The sequence below is a fragment of the Sceloporus occidentalis genome, unplaced genomic scaffold (assembly GCF_023333645.1).
Source record: "Sceloporus occidentalis isolate IW3139 unplaced genomic scaffold, rSceOcc1.0.p SCAF_12, whole genome shotgun sequence".
Classification (NCBI taxonomy): Eukaryota; Metazoa; Chordata; class Lepidosauria; order Squamata; family Phrynosomatidae; genus Sceloporus; species Sceloporus occidentalis.
In genome coordinates, this window is record NW_028316992.1 from 74095 (window position 1) to 101646 (window position 27552).

General features: G+C 38.2%; 1 protein-coding gene and 1 long non-coding RNA gene across 5 annotated transcripts in view; one reads left to right on the top strand and one right to left on the bottom strand.

Annotated features, from left to right (window-relative positions):
• The window catches only part of LOC149305188 (rho-associated protein kinase 2), a 104059-nt gene that overhangs the window by 23398 nt on the left and 53109 nt on the right, over nt 1-27552 (bottom strand). For all 4 annotated transcript variants that reach the window (XM_089477895.1, XM_089477898.1, XM_089477896.1 and 1 more), the window contains exons 6-23: nt 25142-25286; nt 21197-21335; nt 17729-17820; nt 15648-15807; nt 15065-15152; nt 14783-14794; nt 13565-13653; nt 12815-12863; nt 10623-10758; nt 10383-10474; nt 9980-10226; nt 9589-9695; nt 6414-6573; nt 4595-4755; nt 2623-2807; nt 1704-1773; nt 911-1014; nt 639-825 (exon numbers count right to left, since the gene is read on the bottom strand). In XM_089477895.1, coding sequence (XP_089334021.1) covers nt 639-825; nt 911-1014; nt 1704-1773; nt 2623-2807; nt 4595-4755; nt 6414-6573; nt 9589-9695; nt 9980-10226; nt 10383-10474; nt 10623-10758; nt 12815-12863; nt 13565-13653; nt 14783-14794; nt 15065-15152; nt 15648-15807; nt 17729-17820; nt 21197-21335; nt 25142-25286 — 2223 coding nt within the window. The remainder of the gene's footprint in view (nt 1-638; nt 826-910; nt 1015-1703; nt 1774-2622; nt 2808-4594; nt 4756-6413; nt 6574-9588; nt 9696-9979; nt 10227-10382; nt 10475-10622; nt 10759-12814; nt 12864-13564; nt 13654-14782; nt 14795-15064; nt 15153-15647; nt 15808-17728; nt 17821-21196; nt 21336-25141; nt 25287-27552) is intronic.
• Nucleotides 736-27253, top strand: LOC149305189 (uncharacterized). Its single transcript, XR_016271782.1, has 3 exons — nt 736-795; nt 6721-6817; nt 27125-27253. It is a non-coding gene; the product is annotated as an uncharacterized LOC149305189 (long non-coding RNA).

Here is a 27552-nt window from a genome sequence, read left to right on the forward strand (position 1 = left end):
TCTTGTTGCTGATATAAAACACATTAGAACAAAATGTGATTTACAATCCTGATACCATAATTTTTATTACAAAATTATATGTTAATTTATTTGGGAGGATGAGTTTAGTACTAAAGCAATCATGTCTATAGGATAGTAGCGTTATGTATTTAGCAAGTACCCTATTGAAGATAACAGCATTTTCCCACCAAGCACGAAATAAAATATAAACTCTCAATCTGAAAAATATTTTCACTAAGAAAATATTCTATATTTTCATCATAGAATACAGTTGGCCATTTGTACCCACAGATTCTTTATCCATGGATACCACCATCCACAGCTTAAAAATATTAAAAAAAGTATATAAATTCAAAAAGGCAAAACTTGATTTTGCCACTTTATATAAGGAATACCAATTTAATATGCCATTGTATACAATGGGATTTGAGTATCCTACTGGATTTTGGTATCCATGGGGGAACAAAACCTCAGCAGATACCAAGGGCCCATTGTACACTGCTTTATTCTGTAACTTGGTATTCTTTCAGGCTATGGAGACTAATTCATAATGCTGAAGGAGTTAGCATTATGAGTTAGTATTCTACAGAAATTCTGCCAACACAAACTATCATGGAGGTTTCGTGTGAATTACTTACTGAGCCTATAGTGGCATCTTTTTCTGAAAGCTCTTGTTTGTGCCTAGCCATCATTTCTTTAATCTCCAGCTCTTTCATTATCTTTTCTTTTTCCAGATCTGAATACTGTTCCTCAGCAATAGAACGAGCCAACTGTTCAGAATCTGCTTTGGTTAAGGTAATTTCAAGTTGGGCTGCCAAAGAATCCCTGTAAGGCAAAAATAAATGAGTGACACAATTGAAGAAATTATACAGTTCCAAAATTTCTGAACAGCCAACCAGCAAATTCTGACCTCTCATCCTGCAGCTCTTGTATCTTCTGCTGCATTTCCTTACAAAGTTTGGTCTTTTCTTCACATTCTTCTTTAAGTTCCCGAACTTGTGTTTTATACAGCGTCTGAAATGTTTTTATGAAGGAAAACTTATGCACCTATTGTAGCACTGATGCAGTAAATTGAACAGAAAAAGGTCTCATTAGAAAGGCTCTTTTGCCTTAGCTTCTCCTTCAAGAAATGGAATCCTCAGACTTCAAGAAAAATGTTCATACTGAACACATCAGTTTCTGACATTATAAGTGTCAGGGTTCTGAAATACTGTACTGAACCAGAGGTTTCAATTTAACCAAAACATATTATGGCTACTAAATCTCTTATATATAAATGTCAGGATAGCAACTCATAGTACACTATCTTTCATTCCCATTTCCTAGGGCTCAAAATTGGGACAATTCATTTTTCAAACAGGGAAATCGCACAATGTTAATGCTCCTATTGCAAAGCATGATTAAAATGACATAAAATGGCAAAGACATGCTATTGGAAAACCGAATTCACAACTCAAAGACATAGCTGTGTTAGTCTGTAAAATCATTATGCAAAGGGATCTTGTAGCCCTTTTGAGACTAACTGAAATGTAGAAGTTGATAGCATGTGCTTTCATAGACTTCAGTCTACTTCCTCAGATGTGGACAACTGTAAAGCTACTAATTCCCACTGGGAAAGTTGATTTATGCTGCAATGACAGAGCCATGAAACACTTTGGGCCTTATGCTTAAAGGGCATAATAAAGATGTCATGGAATACATACTGAAAAATACTGTTCTGCTTCAAGTTGGTCTTGAAGTTCTTTCATTTGTCCATCAGCATCCTGACGTTCCCTGTTAGAATAAGATATATGCACATTTTTAAAGTACACAACTCTGACAACCACTGTTTAATAAATTAGATAAATTTTAATTAGATTAATAAATTAGATCCCCCAATCCTCCACCAACTCTTTCAGTCAGTCCATAATGTCACTTAACGCTCCTATCACAGAAAGCAGCTCTGCTTTATGAAAAATGTACTTATAGCCATTTGTCAGTTTCTGAAAACATGTCGACATTTGACAGATGCTACACTGAACTGTATTTTTAAGCAACTAACCTACTATAGTTACTTGCAAATTGGACCAGGCAGGAAATGAAATGGCAAAGGCGTGAATTATACAGAATGGTCTGATTTTAAAAAAAAAAAGTTTGAAGGGATGACCCAAATACAACATAGGGGGGAAACAGACCGCCCCAAAGGGGCAGAGTCATGTCACCCCTGAAAGAACCAGGTGGGCACCACGGCAACCACATGCCACAGTCCCACTTGTGTTTTGCCACTGCAAAAAAGAAGCAGCAAATTGCCGGACCTTTTTGCTGTGGTTTTTCCTGCCCCGCCAGGATTTTGCAGTGCTGCGACTTCCCATTGACACGGATGTGTACACTTTCTGAATGCTATGCAGCCTTGAAGCCGCCGTATTGTGTTGGTCTGTACCAGCCCAAAATTAACCATTTCACTATGCCTCTAATTCTTCATTAGTCATATATCTGGTTGAAGGTGGAATCCATCACCTGTTGTCAACTTTTTCCTGACTCCACATTATCCTCTTTAGTGCTATGGATGTCAGGTGAGCCACAACTGCTCAGATGTAATACAAAAATAATAATATACATGTCCTTCTTGTTGAACTGACTTACTTGCGAAGTTCATTATTTTGCTTTTCCAAACTTAATTTGATTTCCAAAAGATGGTTATTCTCCTGTTTCAGCTGCTTCTCCGTCATTTTCAATGCATTGACATGCTGGGTTTGCATCTTGAGGTCATTTTGTGTGAGGCAACGTTTTTGTGTTTCCTGTTCTATTTTCAACGTCAAGTTTTCAACCTAGAACATAAATGGATTGTTTCAGCTGCTGTTGATGTGAGTCTTGAAGTTGTTTCTGACCCTAGGCCGAACCTAACATGGGGGTTTTCTTGGCAAGAAACTCCTTGCCTTCCTCCATGGCTCAGAGACTGTTACCCAGTGGGGGTTTCCATGGCTTAACAGGGAGAACAGAGAACAGAGTAAATACTAAGCTCTATTTTTAACAAAGTTTTTAGCAAGAATGGCTGGTAATCTAAGTATGTCACTTATAGGAAAATGGCCAGAATGGCAAATCTCATCATCCCTAACAAACACTGTAAGCAATGAGGGATCACTGTCCTTGTGGTTAAACAACAGACCATAAGTTGCACATTTTGGGTTATAAGCAGCATACTTAGAAAGTCCTTGAAGTCTGATTAATTTTTGTTCATGGTCCAAATAAAAAAGCTTTATAATAATCGCTCCTTCTGGTTTCAATGAAAGAGCTGCTTCCATTAGGGATGAATGCCACTATCTCATTCCTGTTTGAAAGCAAAACTCCACTGACCTGTAGAAACTACTGACACATTATGTTCTTAGTACCATAGTCTTTACAGTTTAATCCTAGGCACATTTACGCACAATGAAATGCCGCTATGTTTAATGGAGCTTACACCAAGGTAACGATGCAAAAGATTCCAGCCTCAGGTCTAAACCTCAATGGTTCATTTGTTTTGTTGTATTGCATTTAGTGCTTTCTCTCTTTATAATTAAGATATACTGTTGTTTTAAAGTGTACTTATTGTATTGTATATTACTTCACTGATGTTTGTCCTATTATCAACAAAGATGAAGGGCTCTTTAAAAATTATTTTCTTTTAAAAATAAAAGCTTTAATGAATAAATAAAAGATTTTAATAAATAGATTTAATGAATAAATAGCAAATGCTTTGACATTTTAAGTATGATTTATTTGCCTTAAACTCTTTTCCTTTACTTGTGGAGAATTTTAGAGCGGATAATCCCCCCCTCCAGGCACTAATTTTCTGTACCACTTTTGAGCTATAAACATGCACACATATTCATTCTGCCATTTTTCAACATACAGTCAGTCTTAAAATTTCCTTTACAGCTGTAGGAATACTTAAATACACTGATAAACAAATATTGTTTTGCTTTGTCTTGTATTTCATAGTTCACATTCCAAATAACTTGTAAGGTGTAAGAATGTGAATGTTTATCAAACCATTTCCTGTATTGCTATGTACTGTATATGCATTATCCTACTTGAGAGTATGTATTTTCCCTGGAAGAAGATTAACCATCCATTATGAAGCCAAGCCCTCCCTCCAGTCCATCTGCCTTGGTCCAGGCCTTGGAGGTAGAGAGGAACTGCTGGACCTCTTACCCTCTCCCTCCACCACTCCCTTCTCCTTCTGTGTCATGTCTTTTTAGATTGTAAGCCCGAGGGCAGGGAACCATCTAACTAAAAAGATTGCATGTACAGCGCTGTGTAAATTTACAGCGCTTCATAAATAAAGGTTAATAATAATAATAATAATAATAATAATAATAATAATAATAATGTAGAAGTAAGGCCTAAGATCCAAAGTGCACACAACAGAACTGCATACAGTTTTTGGAACATAATTAACCTGTACACTCATTCACTTTATTTTTATTTCTTCTTCTTTTAAGAAAAGAAAACTGAAATATATCTGACAGCAATGAGTTCTTTTACCAAAAAATTAACAAAAGAAAAAAGATCCTACATAGATGTAGCCAGGATTAAGCTGTAAAAGCACTGAAAGAATCCTATTCATACTTACATCCTCATTTAATTTATCCTTCTGTTTAAGCAGTTCATTTATTTTCTGCTGTGACTGTTTCAGATCGCAGTCCAATATTGAACATCGCTTTTCAACTTCCAACAAGCAGTTTTCCACTTTTTGTTTTGAAACTCTCTCCTCCAAAAGCTTCTTCTCCATTTCTGTGAGGGTGAGATACAAAATCAGTACTCATCATTTAAAAAAAATATATTGGCACTTATGCAAATACATGCATGAAGAAACTGTCAGGAAGCAAAACATTATATATTATGGCTTAACCTAAAAATATAGCTATTAATGAAGAACCTGTATAACTGGAATCCTCTTAAACTGGGCAGAAAAGGTTTTGAAGATCCAATTTGTGGATTTTGTGCAGTCAGCTTGAAGCAAACAATTATTTAGGACAGATTATATAAGCAAGACTCCTCTGTTTCAAACACACTGATAACAGAGGTTTAATTTGCTTAGCTATGCATACTCTCTATATTTTGTAAAACAAGGATGACTTTTTGATGCATGAGAGCTCTTCAGTTTTAAGTGGCCAGTGTCTTTAACTACACAGGTCTGGAAATATCTATAAGGTCATGTGCAAGGTAAAATAGACATACATCAATACTATTAACAGTCTAAGAAGAACTGAATTTAAAAAACTCAAAGTAGAATACAAATCCCCTCCCCTCAAGTAATTTAATGTATAATAGTACATTATTCTGCTTCTGTTGGAACTAGCAAAATACATTCACTCATTCTTTTTCTAATGGAGGAGGGAACAAAAAAATCAGAAGGATTCAGGAGGAATCTTACCAGTACAATCCTATGCATACCTATATGGAAGTGAGCCCCACTGAGTTCAGAAGGGCTTTCAGGAAAGTAACAGATCTCCAAGATGCTTACTATACAGAGATAAAATGATCAATGGACCAATGTCTCATCTATATTTTAATATCCTCAATCCAAATCTAGATGCTGATGATTCAAATACTGTTCTGAACTGGAAGAGATTTAGCTCACAGCAGACAGTGTGGCATAATGGTTTAAGTGTTGGACTTTGACTCTGGAGACCTGGGTTCAATTCCCCACTTGGCCATGAAACCCACTGGGTGACCTTGGGCAAGTCACATGCTCTCAGCCTCAGGGGAAGGCAATGGCAAACCTACTCTGAATAAATCTTGTCAAGAAAAGCCCATGGTAAGTTCACCTTAGGGTTGCCATAAATCAAAAATGGCTCGAAGGCACACAACAGTAGAAGTTTAACACAATTAATTTATATTAGTAGCATTTTAAATTAAAATGACCAACATCACTAAGAATTTGATTCAGATGCTGAAAATTAATCCCCAATTAACTATGAAAAAATGACTGGATAGCCTAAATTATTTTACATTATTACTGTAAAGCTAAAGTTCTGCTCTGAGTTATTTGGAGAATGATACAAATGTAATGAATAAGCGAAATTATAGAACTACAGTCATCCCTCTCCATTTGCAGACTTCCCGTTCACGGTTTTGAGTTTCCGTGGATGTCAGGCCAAGAGGGACAAAATGGTGCATGCACCTCTGGTGCACACGCAGGGCCACGTGCAGGAGTGCACCACCATTATAATCAATGGAGCTTGAATATCCACGGGGGGGGGGGGGGGTCCAGAATGGATCCCCATGAATGGGGAGGGACGAATGTAAATATAACTGCTAATCTCAATTAAAGCAGACTCACTGAATCAATGGAATTGAAATAAGTGATGCTTTATCAAGTCTCCCTTGACTCAATACTCCTTGGGCAATTGGATTCAGGCTATAGATTTGTGATGTTAAATGTCTACCTTTCATGGCCTCAGATTTGGCTTCCTCAATAGATTTATAGATTTTGTTTTTGTCAGCTAGTCTGGCTTTTGTTGCTTTGTGTTCAACCTCTTCTTGTTCCAAGTTCTGCTGCATGACTTTAAGCTTGTATGTCATATCTATTTCCATGTTGCTCTTCTCCTGTTAAGTGGGGAAAATGTAATTATTTGCACATTATCCAGCTAGATACTATAAATTAAAACATATTGTTCAAATGAATCACCTGACCAATATCGGCAAGGTGGGAGTACCTGACTCATGATCCCTAACCTTTTCTTTTCTTAACAGATTGTCACTGAGAAATCTCAAGACATCTCCACCTTCGTCTCAGAATTCATCTGAAATGTGTACTGCAGGACAAAGAAAACTCTCCAAGATTCCAAAGGTGAGATAGTTCAAAATCTCCATATGGCAAGTAAAACGTGGCAGTATACTTAGAAACTGGGCATCATCAGCATTAATATGGCAAACCTGATACTCTTGACACATGCCAATCCATGTCCTCATATCCTTCCAGTGTTTCATAGAATCATAGAAGAATAGAGTTGGAAAAGACCGCAAGGGCCATCCAGTCCAATCCCCTGCCATGCAGGAAATCACAATCAAAGCATCCCTGACAGATGGCCATCCAGCCTCTGTTTAAAGACCTCTAAGGAGGGAGATTTCACTACACTCCGAGGGAGTTTATTCCACTGTCGGACAGCCCTTACTGTCAGGAAGTTCTTCCTAATGTTGAGGTGGAATCTCTTTTCCATCCATTGCTCCGGGTCCTAGTCTCTGGAGCAGCAGAAAACAAGCTTCTTCCCTCCTCAATATGACATCCCTTCAAGTATTTAAACAGGGCTATCATATCACCTCTTAACCTTCTCTTCTCCAGGCTAAACATCCCAGCTCCCCAAGATGTTTTTCATAGGACATGGTTTCCAGACCCTTCACCATTTTAGTCGCCCTCCTTTGGACACGCTCCAGTTTCTCAACATCCTTTTTAAATTGTGGTGCCCAGAACTGGACACACTATTCCAGGTGGGGCTGACCAGAACAGAATATAGTGGCATTATTACTTCCCTTGATCTAGACACTATACTTCTATTGATGCAGCCTAAAATTGCATTGGCCTTTTTAGCTCCCACATCACACTGTTGACTCATGTTCAACTTGTGGTCTACTTGGACTCCCAGATCCCTTTCACACGTAGTCTCATTCAGCCAGGTATCCTATATCTGAGCATTTCATTTTTCCTCCCCAAGTGCAGTACCTTACATTTCTCCATGTTGAAATTCATTTTGTTAGCTTTGGCCCAGCTTTCTAATCTATTAAGGTCATTTTGAATTTTGATCCTGTCCTCTGAGGTATTAGCTACTCCTCCTAGTTTGGTGTCATCTGCAAATTTGATAAGTATGCCCCCAATTCTGTCATCCAAGTCATTGGTAAAGATGTTGAATAACACTGGGCCCAGGACAGAGCCCTGTGGGACCCCACTGGTCACTTCTCTCCAGGATGAAAAGGAGCCATGGTTGAGCACCCATTGGGTTCAGCCAGTCAACCAATTACAAATCCATGTAACAGTTACGTTGTCTAGCCCACATTTTACTAGCTTGTTTGCAAGAATGTCATGGGGAGCCCTGTCAAAGGCCTTACTGAAATCAAGATATACTATATCCACAGCATTCCCTTCATCTACCAAGCTAGTAATTTTATCAGAGAAAGAGATAAGATTTGTCTGGCATGACTTGTTTCTCTGAAACCCATGTCGACTTTTTGTGATTATGGAATTGCTTTCTAGATGTTGACAGACATCTTTAATTATCTGTTCTAGAATCTTTCCTGGTATTGATGTCAGACTAACTGGACGATAATTGTTGGGTTCCTCTTTTTTCCCCTTTTTGAAGATAGGGACAATGTTTGCCCTCCTCCAGTCTGCTGGGACTTCTCCTGTTTTCCAGGAGTTTTCAAATATGATTGCCAATGGCTCCGATATTACATTTGCCAGTTCTTTTAATACCCTTGGATGTAGGTCATCTGGTCCTGGAGACTTGTATTTATTTAGAGTAACCAGATATTCCTGTACAATCTCTCTACTCATTCTGTGCTGAATTTCCCCTATTCTGTCCTCTGCTCCATTATCCTCAGGTTGAGCACCCTCTGCCTTTTCTGAGAAGACTGAGGCAAAGAAGGTGATGAGTAATTCTGCCTTTTCTCTGTCTTCTGTTAGCATTTTTGCCATCTTCTCCACGCAGTGGCCCTATTATTTCCCTTTTCTTCCTTTTGCTGTGGACATACCCAAAAAGACCCTTTTATTGTTCTTAACCTCTCCAGCAAGCTTGAGTTCATTCTGCGCTTTAGCTTTTCTGACTTTACCCCTACATGTGCTTGCTATCTGTTTGAATTCCTCTTGGGTGATTTCCCCATTTTTCCATTTCTTATACATGTTCTGTTTAAAAGTTTTGATGTAATTCAAGAGAGAGGGGCATGGGCCACCTGTGGCCCTTTGTATTGGTCCCCTTTGAGGGTGCAGCCTGTTGTAGGTACAGCGTGATCAGAAACAGCCAGAGTTGCCCACCCTGGTATAATTGGTCACAAGTGGCCTAATTAACAATGCCTGTAATTCTCATCTCCTATTTTCACTACAGTTCTCTCTTTATAAGCTTTAAATACTGCACGGACATCGAAACTACAGTACATAAGCCAAAAAGGACTGTGGAGCACCTAAGACATAACTGCTTGCAGGAAAAGAAAAAAGTTGCAAGAGAGGGCCTTGTGAGGTTGTAGAGAACATAATTATGGAGGTAACTAAAAGATGTATACCACACAACACTGGCATATGCAGAAGAGGGCAAAGACTAGAAGACAACTCTGGAGAAGAACAAACCAAATAATAGATTAGCAGCATACAGGGAAGTCATGTTTTCCCAAGATGACTTCAGCATGTCCTATAATTTGCCTAGGAATTGATATATTTGCATCTCCTTAAGGATTAAAGCAAATAGGTCACAAGAAAAACAGAACATAGTGGAAAATCAGGAATATGTATACAAAGGAAAACCACCACCCAGTTAGTTAATTGCATCTCTGTATCTTTACAATGTATTACTGTTATCAGAAGATTTGTCAGATCAACACGTTTGTTGCAGTAAACCAATGAATACTGACACTTACCTTTTCCAAATCTGTGAATCTGTCCTGTAGTTGCCTTTTCTCTGTCTCCATTTTAGCTAATGCAATCTTCCCATTTTTTACTTCTTCTTCTAAGCTAGATATGCGGCCTAAGAAAATGGTGGGATAAATCAACCAAGCAAAGAGTGTTTACAACACACAACATTAAAGTATAACATTATGTGAACTGTGATTGTAAGGATGAAATGATCTTCCAAATATTTTAAAGAAGGTAAAATAGCTAGCAAGAACATCAGACACAACATTATGGCCAATTAAATGAATATATATTCAATAAATTATGCTACAAATGCTAATAAAATCCCAGTTAAAAAAAAGATAGCCCTGCACCACTTCATATTTCTAATATACAAGTACTTTCCAGCTTTCATACCTTGTAGATCATTGATAATCTCTGATCCATGACTCCGATCTCTTCTTTCAGATTCTAAAGCTGACTGCAAATTGAGGAAGTCCTTCTCAAGCCTGAGCTTAGTATTCTCCAGCGCACAGTTTTTATCTTGCAGATCTCTGTTATTAGTTTCCAACTGCTGAATCTGCTTTGTACTTTCTGTTTGGTTCTTTCTCAGCCTGGCTGCTGTATCAGACTCTGTGCGCAGCAAAGCATTGGCTTCATCCAGCTATTGAACCATGAAAAAATCCAACAAATATACATTAACAAAAGAAGTAAAAAATTTAAATGTGCCCACGATGGCACTACTGCAACAAGGCAAATCACCATAATTTTTTTTTAAAAATGCATCCTAAATTATTTATCAAACAGAAACATAGCTTGCCTGTCTTTGTAGCTGAATGATCTTTTCATTTGATATTTGAGAGTTGTGATTCCTCTTTTTCAAATCTTCAAGCTGGTCTTTCAAACTATTAACTGTAATAAAAAGAATAAATTAAATTCCACCATATAGGCTCACAATAGTCTTTTACAAAGGCCAAGCTATATAAGAAAACAATTTTATTCATCCTCCACCCACATCCACACCCATAAAGAAACCGATCTATAATTTTTGTCCACATACCATCATTTTCCAGATTGCGCTTTTTATCTGCCTCATGTTCTGCTTTTCTCTGGTATTCTGCATTTTTGTGTTGAAGAAGAGCTTTCTCTCTTTCCAACTGTCTTAAGGTAGATTCCACATTTTTTCTTGAGGTTGCCTAGACATATGCATTGAAGAACAGAAGGCATATTTCTTTTTAAGGAAAAAGTCTGAGGACATTTTTCTAAAGTTACAATAGGGAGCACATCAAATCTAATTAACGCACTAAGTTAACTAAAACGTTTCTCATCTGGCTACAGTAAATACACTACATAATGCTTAGCAGATGTGCTCATGCAAAATTGCAGACAACCACAGAATTTCCAAACATTAGAGTAGTCACACAATTCTATTTATTAGCATTCTGAGATTTGGAACCAAAGACTGCCTGGGGCAAGAAAAAAGGAACTTTTCTCAAACAAGACACCCTCTTGACTATTGTCATCTCTGCTGCCATTGAATGCTTACGGATTCTAGCTCAAATTTAGTACCAACTGGATTATTCTGCTTGGACTTAAAGAATCCAAAATTTGGAATGTAATTCTTATCACACTAAAGTCAACAAAACTGCATGACGATGGAGGCAAAGCCAGCAGCAAGACCTCCTTCTCTACCTAGTAATTGTGTGAAAAGGACTCGTGTTTAAATTCTCAAAAGTATCCCATAGCCATATGACATGAAAAGTATTTAACTGTCCAAAACCAAGCAAATAAGCAATCGTTCCATTCCTGTCTCTTAATAAATACTGACCTATGTTTATGAACAAAGACCAACAACAACAGGTACTGTCTCTTTAAAAGCCGCTCCTGCACTCTGGGATTGGGAAATTAATAATAAACTTGAAATTTGAGTTCACAATCTCACTCAGCCATGAAGCTCAACTGAAGCACTCTCTCTCCTTGCAATGCCCATTACAGTTGGCTCTCCTCTTCCATAGGCTTGCCATCCACAGATTGGAGCATCTGCAGATGGCCCCATCCCACCCCACCCCATCCCCCCTATGTTGTTGCATGCATGTGGCTTGCACATGTTGACTTGCCATTGGGAACAATAGGACTTGAGGTCCTGCAGATTTTGCTATCCATGGGGTGAGGGTCCAGAATGGGGCCCCTGCAGATATGAAGAGTTGACTGTGCTACAATCATCTATTCTGTGAACAGTTGCCCTTGAAAATCTTTTGGGGAGCTACACCTAGTTCAAAATGCTGTGGCCATACTGTTATCTGGTGTGCACTTTAGGGACAATGTATCAAATTTGCACCAACTGCACAGGAATCCAGCCTGCTTCTGGAATTAATTCAAGGTACTAATTTTGACTTACTAAATCCTGAAGGGCTTGAGGTATGATATCTAGAATGCAGTCTCCTACCATATAAGCCTGACCAAGATCCTCTATGATGGCCTCTGTTGTGTGTCTGATCACCCTAAGAGGTTAGGTCAGGGAACAGCAGAGACAAAGGCTTTCTCAAAAGCAGCACCATGACTATGGAACTCCTTCCCAAAGGAGGTCATGCTGGCTCCATCCATAATGGGCAGCCAACATTGAATTGTTTTATACAACCTTGGACCCTTTACTGTTTTATTGTGTTCATGTTTTTAAGATTCATGTTTAAGATTTTTAAGATCTGTTCTTACTGAAGATTTTTATCCATTGTACATCACATTGGGAATCCTGATGGACTAAACAGCAAGAAGCAAATACTTTAAATGAACAAATAAATAAGCGAACAAGATATCTAGAGCACTGAGTTGAAGACAAAATGTACAATATTACTCAGCTGCACCAAAGTTCACAGAGGAAGGGTAAGATACAAATCTTTCTCATATACTCACACACCCCTTTTCCATGAATCTCATTTATTAAGTAAGCTCATTGGACATGGACATTTGAGATTTATGCTGAAAGCAGCAAAAGTCAGCAAACCACTTTAAAACAAAATTTCACACAATCCTATCATATAGGAGCAAAGCTATAGCCTTTTGTCAATTTCCAATTACAATCAATGGGGAAAAACCTGGCACCACTAACATTTTTCCCCTCTCAAAATTCACTTGCAAAATAGGTCAAAAATTGATTACATATAAAACAGGTTGCTTCTCTTACATCCACATGCTGTAACTGAAGACTTAAAGGGGGGGAGGGTGAATAAATGCTAAAAACAGATATTGCTTTACCTCTTCATCCAATTCCTTTATTATCTTCTCTAGGCGACTAGTAATATTTCTAGGGAAGCAGTAAAATCGGTGTTACAGGAAAATTACAGAACCATGCATGAAAATAATCACTTAATTGCTTTACTGTAAAATTCTTCCACAAAGTTGCTAGCAGATGCTAAGTTATATAAAAAGAAAGACCACCCCCACCATTTCTCATTGGTTTCACAGGTTCTGGGCAGAACAGTAACCAAAAAAGGTGACCTAGGCCACACAGTGAAGGGGTGGATGGGAACATAAGAACCATATTTTTAATATACTTTCATCCTGTCATTACAAGTCATGTATATTGATATGCAGGTTATAAAACAAAGAAAATAATCAAAACAAGGAGGAAATACATTTGAAGCATAATTAATTGAAAGTTAAGTTTCTTTTGTTAAATTTAAAGGACTGAAACATTTGTTATGGAGGAGAGGAACTAGTGGATGTTGATATGGAAGTCAGAGAGAAGTCTTTTATTTCTCTCCAGAAGCCAATTGCATAACCTGAACAGTTGTGAGATGGGCAAAAGTGAGATTCCCTTGAGCCATGTGGGAATCCTTTTTCCAGCAAGTGTACAAAGCCCAAGAAATACTAGGAATCATGAGATACCAATACAACTTTTATCAGATGTGCTTGTGATATGGTTGCTCATACAGTAGAGCCTTTGCCCGACAACGTATTTTTTGCTAAAGAACTTTTCCAAACACAGGAGAAATAATATCCTACCTGTACTTCTGCTCGAGCTCATCTTTGGCCTGTACTTCATTATGAAGTTGATCTTCTAGTTTGTTTATTTTTTCCTGAAATTGTGCAAACTTACAGAAGGAAAACAAACCAGTTAAACCTGTTTAAATACCATAAATTTATAGTTGTGTGTGTGCGCGCGCGTGCGTGCCTGTGTGTTTTAAGACACCACACTCAGTAGTCCATGGAACAATCTAGGGTGGTGCACTGACTTTTAAAAGTAAACTTTAAATCTATGACTTGCATGAGACATAGCAAAACAGAAACCTCATAATCGTTTATGGTTGTAGCCCTCCCAATTAGCTTACTTTGCATTTCTGAAAATCCAGTTTTTAAGAAGTTCCAAATGTACAAATATATTTAAGCTGCATTAGTAACTTTGTTGTTGTTGTTGTTGTGTGCCTTCAAGTCGTTTCCAACTTATAGTGGCTCTATGGCAAACCTATCATAGTGTTCTCTTGGCAGGATTTCTTCGGGGATGGGAGGAGGTTGCCTTGCCTCCCTCTGAGGCTGAGAGAGCATGACTTGCCCAAGGTAACCTAGTAGGGTTCCATGCCCAAGCAGGGATTTGAACTATGTTCTCCAGAGTCACAGTCCAACACTCAAACCACTACACCATGTTGGCTCTACATGTGAATTTATAAATTCTAGGTGTATGTTATATGTCCTATAAGTAAACGATTTAAGTTAAAATAATGTATTCTTTCACATAATATGATTTTTCTATGATGACCATTCAGGTTTTGCATTTTAAATGAAAAAAAAAAATCAACAAAGTTTGAATTTTGCTGATAGTGTACAAATGTTCTCCGATAGTCTACAAACTATTTTGCAGACTGATAGGCTAAAAAAAAGGATGCTACAGATTCCAGAATATGGATGACAGGTGAAACAACTAACTGTTACAAAATGGTATGTTTTCATACCACTTTTCAAAATGTAAATGCACAAAAAACTGGCAGACCATAAAAGCTAATGAACACTTGATGTATCAAATGGACTTTCTCATGCCCTTTACCCAAACACATGATATTTTTTTCACATATAATCCCCTACTAGATACTATTCATTTAAAAATTTTAAACCTACATTCAAGACGTGACTGCTAGTATATAACTACTGAAACAGATTTTTGAAATATCATTCCATAACTAAATGCCAAAAAGTTATTTCATCCATAGTTTGAAATAATGTGCTTACCTCTTCGTTGTCCTGAAAAAAAAATGAAAAATCAGATCAGTGTGGTTTCTTTTAACAAGCCCTCACAGCTATATTCTTCAATGGTCCAATTTTAAATACTTCCCAGAACTATTGGTCTAACTCATAAGCTATATAATGACCAACTGTTCCTGTTGCTGTAACACGACTATTCACAAGTTGTTCCAGATTGAAAAACTAACATATATGTCTCAATGCAAGTACCCACCATGCATAACAAATTTCTTGTGTGCATTTAGCCCTTATTAAACAGAGAGTACTTGCCTCATTTTTCCTTAGTTCATTTTTCCTTGCTCCATTGTTCTTACCGAGTTCAACTTCTCTAGAAACCTCAGAAAAGTCACTTAGCAACCTGTTGAAAACAACTCAAGTTTTCAAAAACTCCAACAACTATGCCAATCAACTCATTTTAATCAATTCTCTCAAGTCTTAATCCCCACTAGGCTCCTCTCAGAATGAAGGCAGTTTTGTTTGGTACTAGTTCTCTTTCTGTTCATTTTAATTGACCCAAGGACCTTTTGGTTAAAAGGGAAAAGGGACAGTCCTTTTCTCAAACTCATATAAAATGAAGATTTTTATAAATACCTATTCAGGATACATTTATTCATGTCTTATAATACATTCACATGCAATTTCAAAATATGTAGTTTACTGCGAAAGTAAACTTCTATGACCCTGCACATATTCTACCTGCCCTCTTCATTATTCTCTGTCAAAAACAATCCAAGTAGCATGGAAACTGCAAAATACACAGCTCAAACTAATGAAATAATAGCATTGCTGACAAAATTCTGACTGTAGAAACAAGTGTAATTATCATGCATATGTTTAAAGATATCTCACATACAGATTGTCTCTAAAGTAAGTAAATCCTATGAAAGGCAACTGGTTTCCAACAAAGGCTTTGGGGACAGGAAAAGTTTCGACGTCTCCTTTATCATCTTCAATGTCTTCAAAATTGCTGCTATCTATGTCACTACTCAGCTCAGGTACAACTGGTGCAGCAGCTGGAACGAAAAGGCAAAAAACTATATTAGAACAATATGCACTTCTCATACACTTAAATATTATCTTCTCTTCCGCTCTTAAAAGATTTTGTCTGTGTAAGGTGCCTCCTACATTCTGCAGCGTACCAGAGTCCTCCTTATTTACAGATCTTGCAAAACTGTAGCTTAGATCCTGAGAACTGTAAGTGAAGCAATACTATCATTCCTCATCCCAAGACATTTAATGAGAGACAGAGGAGTCTTCTGAAGCATATGGAACAGAGCAAGGGCTCTGGGAGGGTCTGGTGGGAAGCAAGAACATTGGGTGGAAGCAGATTGGATAAATGAAGCTCTGAATAGCATTTTCAAGAAGTGCAGGAGGCTGCAAGCAGAGGAGTTCTCTTCTGCAAGCTTCCTTCTACTCACAATGCTCAGGATCCAAATGAAAGGGTTTAATTCAAAAAGGCAATTTATGATGGCTGGAATGCACAGCTCTGGTGCTACATGCTGTGAAGGACTGAAATGGCTCCAAAATAGTAATTTCAAAAATTATGATAGTACAGGTTGAGTCACCCTTACTGGAAATGCTTGGGACCAGGAGTGTTTTGGATTTTTTAGGTTTTGGAAATTAATGAAATATCGTGGAGATGAGACACAACTCTAAACTTTAAATTCCTTTATGTTTTGCATATACCTTATACACACAGCCCAAAGGTAATTTTATACATAATATTTTAAATAAAGTTGTGAATGAAACACAGTTTGTGTACACTGAGCCATCAGAAAGCAAAGGTATCACTATCTCTGCCACCCATGTGGACAATTCTGGATTTTGGAATTCCAGGAAAAGGATACTCAATCTGTATTTCTCTTTCCTAACCAATAACTAAACTGGCTTTGAAACTACCAACTCTTTATTCTGATTTATGCCAAGCAGCATAATTTTTTTCAGCAAATGAAAGCAGAATATAAATTGTTATCAAAGCCCCTATTAAACCAATGCATTCATGCTGGATGTTAACAATAAACATTTGGCCAAATAAACTGACATGTTAGGTGTTCTGTCCAACCACATCAAAGCATATGATAGATTTCAGACTGATCAAGACTCGTCTTCAAAAGGGAAGCAGCAGGTAGCTTGGAAGCCTGTGGCTTTAAGGGCCCAATCTACTAATCCTTCCCTATGTTCTAGTGATCAGTTACTCTCTGTAGTTGTTAAAACTGTTGCTGTAATTTTCTAATTGTTGATGTGTCAGCAGATTCCAGGGACTACAAATGATTACTTGGCTAAGAATCCTGTCATCTTTGAGGCCACTCACTACTTCTCCCCAACCCAGGTTCGCTAGTAAATGCCAAAAATGTAACTGTCATGGCTCCATCTTATGGGGTCCAGGGATTTATAGTTTGTTGCGGGACTAGAGCTCTCTGACAGAGAAAGCTAAATATCTCACAAAACTACAAATCCCAAAATCCTATAACATTGAACCAAGACAATTTAAGTGGTACCAAACTGGATTAATTCTGCAGTGTAGATGCAGCTGAAAATTAAGTCTGCACTTGCTTTGTACCAAAGCAACTTAAAATACATATCTGCCTCTAAAGATAATGGCGATACCTGTGCACAAATGAGGTCTTTCAGTGTATCACACTATGCATAATTTCCTCTGTATTAAACAATGCATTAACTGCAACCAATAATTACAAGTATACACAACCCTGACAGAATACATAATCATGATTACTTTAGTGGCTTCACTGTCTACAGCAGCTCAGATGGAATAGACAATTGTAAAACCTACATATTTCAAGAAAAATATAATTACAAATCTATGGATCTATGTGGATTTTTAAAGAACTCTTGCACATGCAAAATTCAAGCAAACTCAACAAAGTCTTTGATGAGAAAAAACAGAAAAACAAGTTTTATACTAAAAATACTTACTGTCTCGAACATTACCCCAATCCCATTGATCATTTTTAAAGAACAGATGAGATTTAATTTCTTCTACTCCATTCCTCCCGAGACGCACCTCCCTAAACAAAGCAATCAAACCAAATTCTACATTACAATCAACAGCCTTGCATTTTCAAACAGTGAATTCCTACATTCTGTGTAAGTGCTGAATACATTGGTACACTGAATGTATGCTATATATTCAGTTTTTTTAAATTAAAATTGTACTTTGATGTCTCCTGTTGAAAACACTGTTAAGTTTTTCAGAACTTTCAGAGAATGAAATAGCTGGAAGTCTTGGTCTGCCATGTGGAGTAAAACACATTTCCAACTAAACTATGCAGGAAAGGAATGCAGGAAAATGTTGTTCTTTTTGTTTTTTAAAAAATGCAAACCTTCAGTTTGCCAAACCACAATACAAACATTTGGATGTAAATGACCAAAGACCTGGCTTCTAAACACAGAGCTGTTGTTCAAACCCTACTAAAGTAAGTATTTCAAAAAGTATATCATTTGCCTCTAATTTAAAAACACCCATATATGCACACATATGGACACTGTTCCCTAAAAGTGTATAATGAAACAACTATGCATGTGGCAAACTCATTTTTTTCAAAACAACTTTTTGTGGTATGTTGCTCAACTCGCATAAGAATGCACTTGTGTAGGTGAGCTAGTACTTCACATAACAGATAACTCACCCCTTGTCACTTCCAAGTGTTTTTGTGGCAAGTGTATATATTAAAAGGTGGTCTGTTTTAAATACATCTACTTAGCAAGACAATTAACATAAATACTAAGACATGCACAATGGGTGGGAAGTGAATAGAGATTAAAAGTACTCTTTGATAATCCCAAACTCTCCTTATTCATCTCTTTTGCAAACCTTCTGCCACTCTTTTGCCCTTGAACTTGGGCAGAAGCTAATGCAATTGCAAAAAATATCCTCCTCTCGAGCTGCCTGCATGGTTGCTTGGCAGAAAACATAACTGGAAATGAATTAAACCTCTCTCTATATGTTTGAGCCTTGTGCTTCAAGTAGAGGGCCTGAATAAACAGGCCAAAATAAAGCTGCTTCGGGTCACTTTGGAGGTATGCTATTTAAATGACACATGCATCTTAAGAGGCCAGAAGCTGTGCCAAAGCAGTGCTCCAGTCCTTAGGACTGGAGCGTGACTTTAGCGTGGCTTCCGGGCTCTTAGGACACATGCAGCATTCTTCTTGGAAGAAACTGATTAGCTAGACTCATTTTTGCCTTTTTCAGGTGAGGACTTGGTACAGTGTTAGTCATCCTGACTGATGAACTATTTTGCAAGAAAAACAGGAGAGCATTGCCCTGTTCATCCTCCTAGATTTCTTCATAGCTTTTGATAATCATGATTATTTTACTAGACTGGTTCTGTGGAATGGGAGTGGAAGACACAGTGTTTCTATTTCTCCTTTCCATCACAGTTAGGTGAAGCTCTAAAGGTGCTGTACTTATGTCTAGATATTGGGCTTAATGAAGGCCAATAAATTTAAGAAGAATACAGTCAGCCCTTCTTAAACACTGATTTTTTTTTTACATGGATTCAAGCATCCACGGTTTGAAAATGTTCAAAAAAAGTATAAATTTCAAATATCAAACCTTGATTTTCCATTTTTTTTATAAGGGACACCATTTTGCTATGTCATTATATTTAATGGGACTTGAGCATCCATGGATTTTGTTATCCATGGGGGATCTTCGAACCCAACCCCAGTATATAACAAGGGTCCACTGTACTGATTAGATGAAGGCTTTATTGATTGGTGGTTCTCAGGTTGAAGAACTGGGAGAGTAACCTGATCAGTATGGGGCAGCAATCTCCAAAAGGGGCTACTGTATAGCTTTCGAGTGCTCCTGAATCCACTTCTATCACTTGAGGTCCAAACACACTGCATGTATCAGAATGTTTGAGGCCATTTTTACCATTTGCTAGACAGAGATAACCTGACCTAAGTACGTTAAGCACTGATAACCTCCTATTGAGACTACTGCAGTGCTTTCTATGTGGGGCTATCCTGGAAGACAAGAAGGAAGTTACAGCTAGTGCTATATGAAGCTGGTAGGCTGCTGATTAGAAGACCTTGTAGAATCCATATTAGAGATTTTAAAGGAATTTAAACCGGCTATAAATATTTTTACGATATCAACTGAAAGTTTTGGTCATGGCAATTAAACCCCTAAATGGTTTGGCACCATGATACCCGAAAGAGCACTTCTTTTTAAAGGTACATCCCCACTAACACTCATCTGCCAGGTAAATCCCCTTCTGCTTCTCACTGGTGGCAGCAATACTTTATATAGAAACACAAGGGTGGACCTTCTCTACTGTGACACCACCTTGAGCCTACCTAGTGGTGATCTGGAGACCAACATGTGGCTTTTCACTTACACAACTGAGCTCTAGGGATCATGGACTAATTATACTGTGAAACTCTGATATATTGCTTTTAATTGTTCCTATTTTCTACATCCAGCCTGAGATCTAAATACAGTCAACAATATAAATATTTTAACAAATAAAAACAAAAATCAAAGGAAAATTGGATGCTCATGAAAAACTATTACTACTTGAAATGTAAGGAATGTCCACTAAAAATCATGATTCCCTCCCCCCAACCTCCTAATTCAATGGGTCATGGACTGAACACTTCTGGGCTGGTTACATTTCAGCAAATCTGACCAACTTTGAGGAAGTGATGCATAGAAAAAGAATATCCCTCCTACCCAGTCATTAGCCAAGCTCTCTAAACAGTTTCAGAAAGGGTTAGGCTGAGTGTATTTGATTATCCTTGATCTCAAACTCATCTCTACAAGCTCATCCCTTCCCACCACGGGCCCAGGAAAAACTCTGGATTGTGGTGGGCAGCTGACTATACAAGCAAAGAAAACTCATTCCAGGGTCATTCTGTCACAAAACATTCCCATGTTCTCTAAAAGAGCAGACAGAAGTGGTCAAGAACCATTTACTCCTCTTGTTGGGAAACACACGGAAAAGTGATCCATTCCAGTGGAAACTCCCTTCCTTTCTTCTTTTCAATGGGAAAGAAAGAGAGAGAGAAGTAACACCATGAGGGACATGGGAGTGTTACCTCTCTCTTCCTCACCCCCATTAACCCTGGGCATGCTCCTCAGAGGTTGTGCTTATTAATGTGTTGTGCAATCTTAAAAGTACTGCATGAAGATTTACTGAAATGACCATGTGGATTACTTCCTGATTCATTATTTTCTAAACAAGGAGCATTTGGTAAATGTTGCTTGAACTACTGATTAATTTCTAAATGTGAATCTGATGTTTGTTACATATGGAAACTCATATATCACACTCACTGTGCACTGTGTACACAGAGTTCTCCTGAAAACATATTCTGACAGGAAAGCATGAGTCAAAAAATCCATTTTATTCGGAAAGTAAAATCTATGTTACATGCCTGTCTGTTAAAAAGGCACAGATAAGGTCCTTTGCATGCTTCGAGATTTCCACATCTTCTGGGAAGTGCAATGAGTTCTTGTGATCCATTATTTTACTGTATGTTCCAACCAATGAATCTGCATAAAATGGAGTATCTCCTGAAATTAAATTGAAGATACACAGGCATTAAGTACAGTCAATCAATTCCTAAAGATGAAATCAGAATGATCAAAAATAATTTGACATGATAAATCAATTCTGTGTGTAAATATTTACCCTACCCTATATGTAAAGAACGCTCACAAAGCTCCTACAAAGCTCCTACATGGCATCTAGCTCCACAGGTGCACTTCTGAATCCTTTCCCTGCCTGGAAATTGTCCATGTCTGGGAGGGCCTCCTGCTATTGTTGCTTATCAGTGGGGAAGAGAAGAAAGGGCGAGGAAATTCAGGCCAATGTGAAGCATCTAGTCTTGGCTCAGTGAGGGGAGAAATGAGGGTGTGCTTTCAAATGGAGGGCATTTTCATTCCTTCAACAACTCAGAGCACCAGGAACTTTATGGCCTGAATTGCCTCCCCACTCTTACTCTTCCTTCCAGTAAGAAAAAAGAGCAGCCTTTTGGGGTTTGACAGGTGCTGGGCAAAGGAGATTTCTGGATGGAGCACAAGGGCCAAAAATCTCTGAACTCTGTCCAAAAAGGACTTACATGTGTGTTAGGTCATTAACAAGATGCTAACCAATGGGTGCTTTCTGGCTTAATGCTGAACGCGGTTTAAGTTGCACATACTTCCTGCAAGAAACAACTGGCTTGAATGTTTGTGCTCATTTCTCTCTTCTTGTATATTACTTTAAAAAGAACAGAATAAAAGCAGGAAACACTTCCAAACTAGGCAATCCTGCATTTCAACTTGAGTTGAAAAAAGCCAGGATCAACCCTTACTGAACAACCCTGGTGTGTTAAATAATAACTCTTTCCTTGAGTTCAGGTGCAAGAAGGAATTCTGTCTGGGCTCCAGGGGATGATCATGAGTTTCAAAGTCCTAAATGCCTTTGGACTCAGATAATCTGAGTGCACCTCATAACACCCAATATGATCCTTTGTGGGTACTCTTTGAGGCTCCACCAGTGAAAGCAGCATGGAGACACAAAAAGTAGCATACTGCACGGAGACACAAAAAAGGGCTTTTCAGCTTTAGCTCAATTAATGGAATACCCTCCACTTAAAGAGGCCCAACTGGCACTGACACTGCCTTTATTTCACAGTCAAGTTAAAATTGTGGCTGTTCCCTCAAACATTTGCGACATACTGGTAACAGGTCAGTCTCCAAGCTTTCAGTTTGTTACGGTATTTTTTCCTGAATTGCTAAAATTCTTTTAAAGTGTTCAAACTGTTTTAAAGCAGATATTATGAAATTGAAGCCTGTCAGTCACATGAAGCCCACAAGGTTATTTTCGAGGGTATCTACTCTCTGACTTTGGAACTTTTCTCAATTTTAACAAACTAAAAATAGCCCCATATATGAATGTGGTGCTTGGGAGGGGGGGTTGCCATAGTTTGCCTTGTTTAGGGCCCCACCTTCCTTTATTTAACCAGATACTGTAGTAAGCTAGCAGTCAACTCTCAGTTTACACTCTGGATAAAAAGACCTTTCCTAGAACTAACACAGCCCAGGCAGCCCCCTCCCCCCAAATGTGGCAAAACTGCTAAAGGGAATAAGGGAGAGATGTTTTTAAGTTAAAATAAGGTGGGGGGTGGAGTAAAATAACAGAAGAGGCTTGGGAAACAACAGCAGTGGCTGGAAATTGCAGCCCTCTGAGGTCCTGCAGGGGGACAATGCAGCCTCCCAACCCCTCAAGGTTGTCCACCTGCTTTAAAGTATTTCATTTATTCCAGATGATTCTAAGGTGATGTTATTGAATTTACCCATATGTGGGATCTGTTGATGTTGGCAGGCTACATATACTTTAATATATAAAATAGATACTTTGAATACTGAAGTGTGTGCTTCCAATATCCATCTTAACGTCTTGCAAGAAGAGCAGGGTGGTGAAACCATTAGCCCAAGGCATATGAAAGCCTTTTTCATGTAACACAAAACCACAATTTAGTGTTATGTCCAACCAGCACAATGAAATGTAGCTGATAAGTCTCAATTATGGGTAGTAACCACTGTGGTCATTCCATGATGGAACTGCTTCTTTCAGCAGTTTTTTCAACAGCATCTTTCCCCACTTCCTTAGGCCCACCTAAGTCCTTACGATCTGCTTCAAATGGCTAGGAAACCCTCAACATTTTCAGCAGCGAGGAGGGATGTAAGAATAAAGGGTAGAAACTCATACTGTCCAAGTAGAAACTAATCTATGGGGTTGTTGTTGTTGTTCAATAGGTCTAGTAAATCCATATTAGGGATGGAAAGAATATTTAAAAATATGTGGGGGGGGCACAATGGTAAAAACACATGCTCCATGATTCCCAAGTGCTGCAAAAACCCTGATGAGAAGAATAATAGACTGGAAAGTCTTTGTAATTCAGGACCTATTCTGTGCAAAATTCACAAGAGGCTATTTTGTGCCCAAAACAGCTTTCTCGGAACAGAATACTGTTTCTTCTGCAAAAAATACTGCCTCCTGTGCATATCAAGTACATATGAATTTTGAGGAGAGGAGGGCCCAGTACAGACCTCTGCTTTGCAGCAGCCTGGGGCCGAAATTAGGGCTCAGGAGAGTGGAGTGTCCGTGCACTCTGCTGGCGCCATTTGGGCATGCACACCGATGACATGCCTTGTGCGCCGTGTCCAAACGGTGCAGCGCACAAGAGACATCACCATGCCACTGCAGGACACTAGTGGCACCTTGGCAGTAGTGTGGAAAGGAGCTGCGTTTCGCAGCTTCTTTTTGGAGTGGATCGTTGCCGTGCTCTTGCGGTTGCCACGGCAGCAATCCAGAGCAGAAAGAAGCGGTGTCTCGCCGTCCCTTCTTGCCCGTCTATTCCGGGCCTAAGTCCCAAATGGTGACTGGGCTTTGAAAACAGCACATTGTTCTCATAGTGGGAAATTACTTGTTGCATCCTTTGGGAAGAAAATTAGGGAGGAATTACATCCCTTTTCTACATGCCTAAACAATGCTGGTGATTTGCATATCCAAAACATATATGTCCTTGTCCAACTAAATTACCACTATTTTTACCTTTTTTTAAAAAGCAGTAATATTGAAACATATGGAGAAGGGGGCCTGCTGTAAAGGAAGTTGCTTTAAACCAGGTACTTTGCTACAATGAAGCTTCCCAACTCAAGTAAAAATGATGTGCCATTTGTGAATTTAGCCAGGAATATTTTCTAGGGCAGTTCTCCATGACCATCAAACCTTCTTCAAGAAATACAACAACCTGGAAGATGGATGACTGTCCGTATTACATTGCTGCAACTGAAGTTGGCAATAGTATTTCATTACACTGTTTCAGTAACCCATTAAGAGGTTACACAAGAACAGAGTTTGGGACAGCGTAGTTCATGATTCCCATAAAAAATTACATTGTTTTCTTAAGGAGAACTACTTCCTACTGAAAGAACTCAGTCTCTGATATAAAGGTTATACGTAGAAGCAAGTACAGGTTGAATGTCCCTCATCTGAAATGCTCAGAATGAAAAGTGTTTTGGATTTTGATTCCCCTCCCCCAAATTTTGGAATATTTGCATATACATAACTAGATATCTTGAAGACAGGACCCAAGTCTAAACATGGCATTCATTTATGTTTGGTATACACCTTATACATGTAGCCTTATGGTAATTTTATACAGAATATTCTTAATGATTACATGCAAGAAACAAAATTTGTGTACACTGATCCATCAGAACGCAAAAGTATCACTATCTCAGCCACCCATATGGACGATTTTGGAATTCCAGATAAGGGATACTCAAGCTGTACTAAAAAGAGAGAACAAGAGGAATTCACTACTTACCAACTAGCATCTCAAACAGAAAAACTCCTACAGACCACCAGTCACATTCCCTTCCATAATAACCATCACCACCTTGTGACTTTAATACTTCAGGTGATATGTAGTCTGGTGTTCCAACGGCTGTATCACAACGCACCATCCCCGTCTACGTAACCACACAGAATGCAACAATGAAAAAGCATAAATATTAGCTGCAGTAATTTAATTACTTTAAATGAATTTAAAGCACACAAACTTAATTTTTACAAACTATGTAATGAATTTAAAGCTGCTAGCTACACTTATTTTACACCAGTATTATTACTGCCTGTAATTTATTTCATAAAACTAATGTCATAAGTATAAATAAATCTTGCTAAGAGAACAGAAGGAGTTAATGTTAGAGCCAGACAAAGTAAGCAAAAGCAGAGAATGTATGCTATGTCCGATTCATGGCCCACGGAATCTACTGGAAATTTCTGTAATAAATAGCAAGAGAGTTGGAGCTGGTCCTAAAACAGCAGAAGACACACCTCTGTTCAGAATGAGCAACTGAGCAAAGCGGGGGTTGCTGTTTCTGTGCTCTTGGGGGGGGAGCTCTTTTACGTACACAGGCCAAATGGGGAAGCAAGTAAAAAACTTGAAATATATATTTTTTCTGTTATCTTTTAAAATTTCATTATTTTTATTAAATGTTATTGTAGTATAGTTGCTAAGAATCTGAACTGCGAACTAAAAGTCTCTGGTTCATTTCTTGGGACTAGCAATTGGATTTTAGGCTGTTATGTTCTTTGCTTTCACATTGCTGTGTTTCAGACATAACGCAAAGTTACGGTTTTGTGATAGCTTCAAACCAGGCCACCCTGTGCAGTACACTACACAAAGAGCTCCAACTTTGTAACTAGGAATGATCCCTGCATCTCAAATGAAGAAAAAGAAAGCAAACCTGACAGGAATTCAGTACACCATTGCAAACTTAATTATCCTCTCTTTTTTTTCTCTTCAGGTTAAAACCTAAAATTAATCCTACTTTTCAAACTAAATGTTGAAATGCAGTGGATGTTTTGTCTAAAAAAAATGCAAAACACCAAAGGAACATTTTAAATAACACTTATATAGAAACATCCTGCGAAAACATCAGGATTAAAATGTGGCTCATCATTATCATACCTCTGGATACGATGTAAAATAAGGTTTCCTAAACCAAGATCCAATCACTGCACATGTGTTTAAACTGTAGTATGTGAAACATTCATAAAAATATTGGGCATGAACTAGTCACCCATAGAACGCACTATGCTGAAAGGAGATAAGTAATTTGCAATGCATTTTGAAGGAGAGGTTAGTGGAGATAGTGTGCCATATACGCATACACTATTGCCACAAATATCCAATCATGCTGCTTGAATACTCCCAGGAAAGTGAGGTAGTAAGTGGATTTTGCTCCTCCTAATTTATAAAATGATGTTCATCAACATTCTCGAAAAACCTCATCACATTATGAAGATATTTATACATATTGAAAACCTGTCTCATGCTCTGTCTGTTAAGCAGTGCCCTGAGGTGCACAGGAAGGTAAGTTGCTTTGTGGGAGGTTACAGGTTAATCAAATTAGTGTTACTTTTTAAAAGGAAGGAGAGGATAGCTAGCTATAAACAGCCTAACATCTTGTTTTTTGCAGTTAACTGAATGTTTTGTAGGGAAAGAAAAAAGAGTTTAGAATCAAAATTCTTACTCTGTACTTTCTTTCCCAGTTCCTAAATCTTGGGGCTATACAGTGGGCCTTTGATATTCACTGGGGTTTGTTGCTAGAACCCAAGGATACCAAAATCCAAGCATGCTCAAGTCCTATTATAAGCAATGCTGTAGCAAAATGCTGTTTCTTATATATGATAACAACAACTGTCTTTTCCCAGGGACCAGTTCCATATTCACATCCATTGACTACAGTTTGTTCTTTCTTTCTTTCTTTCTTTCTTTCTTTCTTTCTTTCTTTCTTTCCAGACACCTCTCAAGGGACTAGCAGCGAATAGCTTGAGGGCCACCACTGAAACACAGACCATCACTGTGAACAGCAATGAGCTATGTTACATGTTGTATGACCTTTGCATACATAGTTTAAAGTGGCAAAACTAAAACAAATGTTAATAAACCAATCTCATCATTCTGTACATCAGTATATATTCTAAACAGCTAATATGAACTACTGCCTACGTGATTCACACACAGTTTTTTTCTACATTAATATAGTTCTCACAAATAAAAGATATATTTTCTGCAATACTGTAAATCATGTGAGGGACAGATGTCACAAATGACCTGAATAGTCACACATCACCAACAGCACTGCCTTCGGAGTGACAACCTGCTCACTTTTATGCTGCACGCAAAAAGCAGGGCCTGGATAAGCATGTGGAAGATGGAGGCCTTAG